This window comes from Corylus avellana, chromosome 10 (assembly GCF_965113065.1).
Source record: "Corylus avellana chromosome 10, dhCorAvel1.hap1.2, whole genome shotgun sequence".
In the NCBI taxonomy this organism is placed as follows: Eukaryota; Viridiplantae; Streptophyta; class Magnoliopsida; order Fagales; family Betulaceae; genus Corylus; species Corylus avellana.
In genome coordinates, this window is record NC_142499.1 from 20,861,651 (window position 1) to 20,871,600 (window position 9,950).

General features: G+C 37.9%; 1 protein-coding gene across 1 annotated transcript; it reads left to right on the forward strand.

Moving 5' to 3' along the window:
• Positions 1 to 241: 241 nt before the first annotated feature.
• Positions 242 to 9,492, forward strand: LOC132161653 (Transducin/WD40 repeat-like superfamily protein). Its single transcript, XM_059571815.2, has 20 exons — positions 242 to 324; positions 454 to 672; positions 1,078 to 1,186; positions 1,307 to 1,672; positions 1,767 to 1,822; positions 2,509 to 2,755; positions 2,841 to 2,896; positions 3,145 to 3,394; positions 3,566 to 3,729; positions 3,869 to 4,011; positions 4,088 to 4,189; positions 4,622 to 4,760; positions 4,983 to 5,069; positions 5,144 to 5,305; positions 6,071 to 6,415; positions 6,573 to 6,760; positions 6,851 to 6,966; positions 7,410 to 7,651; positions 8,234 to 8,434; positions 8,803 to 9,492. Exons 1-20 carry the CDS (start codon positions 280 to 282, stop codon positions 9,286 to 9,288), a joined length of 3,723 nt encoding a protein of 1,240 aa, XP_059427798.2. The 5' UTR covers positions 242 to 279; the 3' UTR covers positions 9,289 to 9,492.
• The last annotated feature ends 458 nt before the right edge of the window (positions 9,493 to 9,950 follow it).

Here is a 9,950-nt window from a genome sequence, read left to right on the forward strand (position 1 = left end):
CATTTTTCATTTTGAAAAGAAGGTAGAGACGTAGAGTAATGCTTTTATTTGCTCAGAATTTTTGTTTATTTTTTAAAAGTGTACCTCTCAAACTCTAGTGGCCCAGTGGGCCCTCTTAAAAAGGCTAAACAAATCTCGGTGGGGCCCGGATTTAATTTCCACCAAAATTCCCGCCCCTCTCTTTCTCTGATATCGTACCAAATAAACGCAACGGCCAATTCTTCTTCTTCTCTGTCTCTCTCTCATTCCTGTCTCTAGGTAGGGTTTTCTCCGCTCGCAATGAAAGCTAATCGCAAGCTCAAGAAGCACGACACGTCTTCGAAGGTAAACCCTAACCCTCCGTTTGTTTTCAGAGAAAACCAATCGAAAGAGCGAGAAGGCAATATATGTGAGATTCTGAATTTCGCCAGGTTGTTTACATTCTTTTTTTGTTTGTTTGTTTTGATTTCGCAGCTGGTTTTGGAGGAGATTATAGGGTTGACGACGAAGAATGGGAATGGATTGGCATCGAACATCTCGACCGCCAAGTGTGCCTACGTGGCGGGGTGTGTGGTGGTGGTTTACGATGTGGATTTGGGCACTCAGTCGCATCTCATGGTGTCTCATCGAGCGCCCAAGCCTTTGAGCTGTGTCGCCATGTCACCGGATGGGCGATTCGTTGCAGCTGGAGAGGTAAAAATCGAATTTGTAATACTCGTTTTGAAAATAAATAGAAATGGTTTCTAGAAGTTCAATTAGAGATTGAAATGGTTAAGAAAAATCAGACGATGATTGTGTACGCGTTTCAATCCCATATTGTTAGTAAGGCATTTAGTGGTGTAATTCTTGAGGCTTCTGGTGGGTGTATCTGATGGGACTAGTGAAGAATTTGAGATGCAAGAACATATGAAGATGTTAATGTCATGTTTTCAGGAATATAATCTTAATTTAAACAACTGGGTCATTAATCAATCGTTCAGTTAGCTAAAAGATGTTTGTTTCTTTTATCTGCATTTTTATATCAGATAGACTTGGGAATAGCATGTTACTTACTTCTATGATGTTCTGTACGTGTATGCCTCTAATATGGTTCTCCAGTCAGGGCCTCAACCTGCAGTGTTAGTGTGGGACTGTACCACTCGGGCTTTTGTATCTGAATTGAAAGGCCATCTAAATGGGGTTGGATGCATTTCTTTCTCACCTGATGGTTAGTCACAACCAATCTACTCTTGGTTTGTTTCGTGTAATACTTATTTCTCTTTATTATCTATGTTTTGCTTATTTCTTTAATTGTTCCCTCCTTATCTATTTGAATTTTCTTTCCAAGGAAAACATCTGGTGTCTGTTGGAGGATACATATACCTTTGGAACTGGCGGAGTGGGATGTTGGTTACTAAGCTTAAAGCAAGTTCATCTTGTTCTGCTGTCTCTTCTGTTAACTTCTCATCAGATGCCAAATTTATTGTTACTGCTGGGAAGAAGCACTTGAAGTTCTGGACTGTCAGATCATCTCCAGGGAATCGCTTAAATGCAGGGACAGTGTCGCTGGCAATGCATGGAAAGCTTGTTGACCTTGGACCTCAGAAAGGAAGCTCATTTGTATCTGTCACATCCCATAAGTGGAGGGGCGGTAGTTTTGTTAACGGTGAACAGGCTGGTGACTTTTTTCCTATCTATGCATTGACGGACACAGGTTGGATTTACTTCAGATTGAGTCCAAGATTTTCTATGTATTCGAGGTTTTGCTGTACGGGCTATGAATCCTATTCCTTTCCCATTGTATACAGGTGTTCTGTGCCTTATACATTCTGGATTTTCAGTAAGGAAATCGGTTGATTTAAAGGTATGTTTGGCTGTTTATCCCCTTTTCCTTTCGTGACAGATCCAAGGGTGCCAATTTGTGTCTACAGTAAATTGGAATTATTTTCTAGAAACAGGATATATACTTTGCTGGTTTAGATGAACTCAAAAAGTCCCCCATTGGAAATTGTTCTGAATTAAAAAAGAGATAGCCTTATAGTTTACCTGTTATCTCAGCAAAGTTTGTGATAGTGCGTACTTGGATGCCCACATAATAAAAGGTCCTTGTCATGGTGACATCTTTGGAAATGAAACTTGATTCATATATGGACATCAGCACAAAAGTTGCATGACAACAATAAGAGTGTTGTTGGCAGTTTGTATAACGACCCAGAGAAAGCATCAGCTACATTTGTGTTATCATTTCAAAAAGACTAGTCAAGTTACAATTGGAGTTCCCTAGAATCATTTATAAAACTCAGTCTCACTTAGTAAGGAACCAATGTGGGACTTGACACTTATCAATTCTTTTATAATCCACCCACTCCATATGGACATTTCATATTTCTAATGTGGAACTAACTTTTTGAGGTGTTATAGTTTGTATCAAATGATCATGGCCGTTTGAACTGCATTGGTTGGAACATTCTCATTACTTGTTATTAAAATCAATTTTGTGCTATTTTTACTCTTTTAACTTTTCCATAAATTTCAAAATAAAATTTTCAGGCTGGAAAAGGTTTTGCACTATCTGCATCAAACAAACTAGTTGCATGTGCATGCAGTAATGGACTAGTACAACTCTTTGCCAGTGAAACTCTCAGGTATGAAGGAAGTGTTACATATTCAAAGGCCAAAACAGGCCAAGAAGAAAGTGATCTTGTTTGCTATACTAATGCTGCTGAAAAGGGTGTTCAAGTTTCGCTTGCTCTTCCAGATGCAATTGCTTGTCAGTTTTCGACCTCAGATAAGCTTGGTGAGCATTAAAGCATCACAATTTCTTGATCAAGAGATTTCACCTGGACTTGCACATTAAATATTTGATGTTTTTGCTTTGCCAGTTGTTGTTTATGAAGATCATAGTCTCTATATATGGGGCATTTATGATGTGAATCAGGTGACTACTTTATTAAGATTTGGTCTTATGTTCCATTTATTTTTCATTTGTTATTCAGAGCCACCTTGAAAATATTTTCCTGTTTATATTTCGTGTGGATTTCTTGATGCTCAAGTTCTAGCCCCCAAGTGTGCAGAGGACAAAAAGTAAAAAAAAAAAAAAAAAAAAGGTTGTAGGGCCCAAGTTATTTTTTGGAGCTTATACACAGATCACGCTCACTGCTTCAAAACCTTTCTGTATCTTTCTAGGCAACCCGTTGTTGTGTGCTAGTTTCACATTCTGCGTGCATATGGGATATCAAGAATCTCTGTTGTGAAAACATGCATGATTCATCTCTTGCATGTGTTGCTAGAGGTTGTTCTGGTGGAGTTTCTTTTGCAACATGCTCAGCAGATGGTACTATAAGGTTCTGGGATCTTGCCTTGCAACCTGATTCATCAGAAGATGCTGCGAACAGTCATTTTCTTAATCCAGAACCAATGGGTACAACACATTTAGGTAACTGTCATCTTTGTGAGGCCCTGCACATACATTTGCAAACATACACAAATAGATATGCAGATATTTTTATGCTTTTATGCCAAGGAGTAGTTTTATTCCTTTCTTTCAGAACTTATCTGAATTTTTAGTTCTAGCTTGCTGATTTTCACTTCACATCCCTTGCTGCAGTAAGTGCTGGGATTTTTGAACGTGACACTGTGGAGGTGGGTGTTAGCACTCAAGGATTTCGGTCATTGGCAGTTAGTTCAGATGGCAAGTACCTCAGTGCTGGTGATTATGAGGGAAACCTTCATATCTATGACCTACACACTTCTGATTATACATGCTTTCAGGTAAAACCTAGGCACCTAGATGCCATTTTGAAATATTTGTGCAAAAATAAAGCAATGTGAAGACACAGGTTTTGCTTTATATGACAGGCATTTAGGTCCAATGCATCTTAGAATATATAATTATTGGTGATTCTGGCAGGGTGCTCATGATGCGGAGATCCTCTCATTGAGCTTTAGCCTGTCAAGCAGAAAGGAAGTTGTTTCTGAAGAAGCCATAGATAGCCAGTCATTCCTTGCATCAGGGGGCCGGGATCGAATGATCCATCTTTATGATGTCAAAAGGTTTGACTTCACAACTTTTTAGCTATTTCTAGCTTGTTGGATATGTGTGTTAATCATAGGCTTGTCTTCATGTCAGGAATTTTGATCTTATTGAAAGTATTGATGATCATTCAGCTGCTGTGACCTCTGTTAAGATTGTTTGCAATGGCTCCAAGATTCTCAGTTGCAGTGCTGATAGGTATGTACTGCAAGTTCTGTTTTCATACGATTATGGAAGCTTTGGAGCCATAAATTGAAATGGTTATAAGAAAGTGCCTGAAATAAATGATATCAAGTTTTATATATATATACATTTTAATTGCATTAGAAACAAGCCTATGGTGTTCTTCATGGCATTTGAAATGGCTATACTTTTTTGCAAATGTATTTTTTTAATCATTTTTATGATCTCAAAAAATGATGAATTTTTATTTATTTATTGTTTTATGATGATGTTCAGTTGGAATTTTATGATGCCATTCTAATTTCGTGTTTATGCTTCAATTCCGCTCTGGTGGCTAATGAAATGATTACTATCTTTTAATTTCCTACAAATGGGGAAAACTAATATATTCAAGGCGGCATCAGAATGCCTTCTTTTACATTCATCATAATGGTTTCTCTCATACAGGTCTTTGGTGTTCCGTGATGTTGCTATAACTGATGGTGGTCATAGGATTTTGCGCCGTCATCATCAAATGGCCTCTAATGGAACTGTGTATGACATGGCTGTAGATCCAACAATGGAGACTGTTGTTACAGTTGGGCAGGTAAAATAGCAAATATAGATTTTATATTATGTTAAAATTGAATTAAAATGGTGCTAGAAGGGCTTCCCCTTTCAACTTCAAGAGCAGCCAATCAAATTTGTCACGTGTTAGTCATGTAAATGAAAATTCAACTGGTTAATTGGCCTCATAATATGACTGGAGATTCGTCATATTCTTTGAATGCCAGCATGTGGAATTGATGATCTGATTTTTTACTCATAGGATAAGAAGATAAACACATTTGACATTGCTGCTGGAAAGCTAACAAGATCATTCAGGCATGATAAAGATTTTGGAGACCCAATCAAGGTGAGATGTCTCCATGGCTAGAAAGTGTTAGACCACCATCATGCCCTCATGCTGAGACCTAATGATGTTTACAGGTTACTATGGACCCAAGCTGCAGCTACCTGGTCTGCTCCTACTCTAACAAGTCTATTTGCATATATGACTTTCTTAGTGGAGAGATGGTCACACAAGCCATGGGGCATGGTGAAGTTATAACTGGTGTCATCTTCTTACCCGACTGCAAGCATATAGTCTCTGTGAGTTTCTGTTATGCTTAATTCATTTCTGATAAAATGAACCATGTGACTTATCAAAAGATAAAATGAACCACGTGAATGGATACATTCTATGCTAGCTAAGTGAAGCCTTTGTACTTCTTGGTTAGCTCAAATGTGACCCTGCCTATTTACTCTGCATATTAATGTTCATATGGGATAGGTAGGAAACTTTACATCCTATGCAAACTAGTCTCTGCATTCTTCGTTAGCCGCAAACTTTCAATTTTTTCGTTCAAATGTGGTCATTGGCGTTTGGCTGGTTTGCGGTCATGATTTATGCCAAATCCGTGGTTGATTTGTTGGCATGTTGGAAGGAGCATATTCAAAGTCATTAAATTAAAGTGGCAAAATTTGAAGGTAATCCCCTTTTGTATCATGTGGTGTACTTAGAGGGAGAGGAATGTGTAGAATGCTGATGGGTGTGAATTACCCATGTTGAGAATTTCTGTTCTTGCATTCTCTCCATCTCTGGATGGTAGTTACAAGTTGTTTCTCCTACTCAAATTTGTGGGAGTTTGATTAATCTTTTAGTTTTAGATTTTAGCTTTTCCTTTGGTTGTTTTTCTTGTGTACTTCCCAAGTACTAGGTTGTGCTCCTTTTTACGCATTTTTTATTAAATTTATTGCTTAAAAAATTAAGATAACAGTGATACATGTTAAAAGTTCAAGACTGAAGCAGCTGATACTGTTAGGCTTTCATTTTTTCCTCCATGTATGCACTTGTAACTTTACTGATGCGTTCAGGTAGGTGGTGATGGTTGTATATTTGTATGGAAAGTGCCTGTTCCTTTGTCTTCTAGGATGCTGCAGAGAATGAAGGAAAATTTAGGTCCATTGAGCTTGCCTCAGCCAGTAGGTTTTAGGCAAATATCGTTTAACGAAGAGGAAGACAAGCAATTCAGTTTCAATCCCGAAGAAGTACTGTTGCCAGAGAGGTCCAAGCAGCTAAGACAAAGAATGTCTCATCAAGGGGGTCCTCGAGAGACCTTAGCATTTAAATTTAGTGTTTCCAGACTTCCAAGATGGGCACAGGCCAAAGTAACAAGCTCTAATATTGTCCCTAGTGATCTTAAGTTCAATTTATCTCAGGTACTTGTATGCATGATCAAGTCGCCAGAATTCCGATTTCTTTGAACCACCAAGCTTTTTTTCTTTTACTCATTTTTTGTGCATTTGAGCTCTATTAAGTTCGTACTTATTTTGTTCTGATTTTCTTCCTTCTTTTTCATGCTTCACTCTATGCTAGCAAGTAGACCAGAAGTATTTCTCTCCTTCAGTTGGTGATGGCCAAAGATGTGCTTCTGTGTCCCCTGAAGTTCAAGTTCCATCTGATCACAATATGGGAGACATTGAGTCATGCATCAGTGACTCATCCAAAAGATCTTCCATTACTAACAACAGTGAGGATTCCCCAATGTCTCAAGAAACGCCTAGGTGAGCTTGCAATGGACTAAATCTGTCTTCTAAATGTAAGGAATTATGATTATTTTTCACACTCACGGTATTACAATTGCATTTCAACAGCTTTGCCATGGGCAACCGTTGGCGCTCCATTTACACCGTGTGTCTGGACCTACTTAACTCACCAGAGATGCGGACTTTAATGGACAGAAATATTTCCCAGTCTTCAGCAGTTTTGAGTAAGGCCAAACCTTCATGTTCACATGATATATGTCTTTAGTAAGGCGAAACCCTTATGTCCCCAAGGAATTTCAATGTTATTCTAGTTCTTCTACAATGTTGACATGCCGGTTTCTGATATGCAATTGCAACTTTAACTAACCAAAAAGGAACCAAATACGGATGCCCATCTACTTAAATTCAAAAAAGCTTGCTACACATTATTCTTTGAACCATCTATTTTTACAAATTTAATGGATTTGCCATTAAATTTGTGGATTCATGTAGGTCCCACAAAAATTCAATGGTAGATTCACCCATTCACTATACGGAGATGGTTGAGAGAATGATTTTTATTATTTCTCTTAAAATAGTGAATACAAGGCCGTAGATAGTTATAATGATAATAATTTGAGTCTGTAAATGGGTCTTTTTTGCTCTTATAAATAAATACTTCTTGCAGAACAAGACAGAAGTGAGATACCAAGTAATAGTCTGTGCTCTTTTGGGCATGGTGATCAACTAGGCATAGATATTACAAGTGAATGTAATGAGGCAGCTGCTTGTGAAGTGGCAGCGCAGCTGCATTCAGTTAAAACTGGAAGTGAGGTGCAAGCAGATATGGATGTTTACACCTGCCACATGAAGTCTGAAGACACCGACCTGTTCAGAAAACACTTTGGCAGTTTATCAACAACAGACAAGGTTAGTGATCTTGCATGCAACGTTACTATGTAAATCCAACCTACAGGGGCTTAGAAACTCAACAAGTTTAAGGCAAACTCTCATCTTAAGCCATTTCTTATGAACTTTGGAGAAACTTGTACAATTTTTATTTTGTATTTTTAGTTTGTAATTAGAGTTGAGTTTCCGCTCCGGTTCAAGAGAAAAATATTGGAAAAAGCACCTCGCGGTTGTTAGCACTAGCTTTGACTCGACTAGATCGTGCAAATAATTAGTCAAGACACTGGCCTTTTTTTTCTGAAGATGACAGACTTCATAAACTTTTTCTTTTGTATTTTCTACTTAAGGGTATTGTATATGAGCAACCCATGATATCTAAAGGAAGGGCAGCCATACTTGATTATCCAATAAAACTTCACAGAAGTCAAGAAATGCTATTTTATAAATGAAAGTGTGAATGCAATTTAACAGAATACATAGCTCTGGATAGAGTTGAATGGCCCAGGGAAAAAAAAAAAATCATAAAGTTGACTCTGAATAATTCTGATATGAAGCTCCGAGAGTATTATATTGATGTTTAGCATGTATAATGTCTTTGCACAGATAGAGAGAAGGAAATCATCGGTGAGGAGAAGGTACTCCACAAAATATGTTGTCCATCACGATTATCTTGGAGATAGCAAGAAACTTTTTGGCACTCCAGTTCGAGATTTGGCTAGTAAAACCCTGCACTGCCAGGAAGAAGCTACAACTCATGGCACACTGAAAGATCCATTATTCCATGTCTCGGAAGAACAGAAAATGGTGGGTGTAAAGAGGTCTTTCTATTGCTAAAATATAGACTTGGCACAGGTTTTGTTCTTGTCTTGTAACCACATATCAGGAAGAGGCTTTCTGGGAAATGCTAAAACTAGAACTATAATGGTCTAAAAGATTTTAAACTATATGAAGCATGTCTTTTGTCTATTTAGATAGTTTGTTTAGTGAACTCAAAACCATATCTATAGTCATCAGTTGGTACTAGTGACCTATAAAGTATAAACTATATTTATTGTTGCTCTGAACTGTCTTGACTATCCATTTTGTTTTTTGAGAGCTCTGTTATATTAACTTGAAAAAACACAACTTTGAATTATCATACTCAAATGTTGCTGCTATGGTGCGAACTGCAGGACCTGAAGAACTCAGCCGAAAGTTCACCGAGCGCAGATTGCACTTCCATGGAAAGTGAATTAACCGAATGCCCTGTTACAGGAAGTTCAATAAACATCGAATTGACAGAAGGCAGAGACCAGAAGGAATGTGCCCCCAAAGGCAGTTATGTCCAGGAAAGAATAATTGCATGCAAGGAAGCTTTACTCAATCTGGATGCTGCAGCTGAGAATGCAGTCCATTTATTTTCAGCATTAGGAAATGTGGGTTCTAGTGAAGAGTTCTCAGGAGAAGCGGGAGCTAAGTTATATGATGAGGCAGCTGAACTACTTCAATCAATTGCAGAGAAGGTTGATGGAGTTGCCAGATTGGTGCACTGTCGGAGCAACAATTCATGTGGAAGTAGAGTGGAAATTTCAGGCTTTCAACCTTTGTTAGGAAAATTTGCAGAGAGTCTATCACAAAGGGTTGTCGAAATGCTGAAGGAAAACCTCAGCACTAGTTAGTCTGTTGGTTTACCTAACAGAGTACTGTACAGAGTTTTGTCAAAATAACCAATCACCCTCTAACCTAGTGGCGGCGAAGAGAAAGTCTTGTAAATAAATTACGATCACCATGTAATTGCCTTGCTTTCCCTACCTTCTCAGGGAAGCTGGGGAGAATGTAATGAATGATTTGATGAGATAAGCAAGATTGCCATTCTTCGGATATTTAAATGACTTAATATTAAAAATTATTCCTCACATATGTGACGTGTGGGCTGGATGAACTCTGATGATAGGATAAATACTTGACGAACTGGGTTTAAGCCCCCTCATACCCCCCCCCAAAAAAAAAAAAAAAATTAACGAAAAATGTAGGTTTTGATAACGAAAAATGTTTGGGGTACTGTAACCTTTTATATAATTCATTTATAAATTCACGTGATTATATACATTTTTTGAATATAAGTCTCACGTGAAGTGCCATGTAATAATTTACGTTTTAGCGGTTAATGTGATAAGTGCAATGATTAATGTGACTGACAAATGCTACATCAACTACTACGTGTCAGATTATAAAATTAGAGGACACTTGTAATAAAAACTTTACTGCTCATAACACTCTACAAACATTGCAAACAGGAAAGGTTTGGTCCCATATGGTCGTGAGATAATAAAACAGATTC

Bases quoted from the DNA above. Each gene is read 5' to 3' on its own strand.
- LOC132161653 (XM_059571815.2), top strand. From the start codon at position 280: ATGAAAGCTAATCGCAAGCTCAAGAAGCACGACACGTCTTCGAAG. The intron at 1,187-1,306 runs GTTAGTCACAAC...TTTCTTTCCAAG, and splicing joins CATTTCTTTCTCACCTGATG to GAAAACATCTGGTGTCTGTT. The intron at 4,190-4,621 runs GTATGTACTGCA...TCTCTCATACAG, and splicing joins CTCAGTTGCAGTGCTGATAG to GTCTTTGGTGTTCCGTGATG.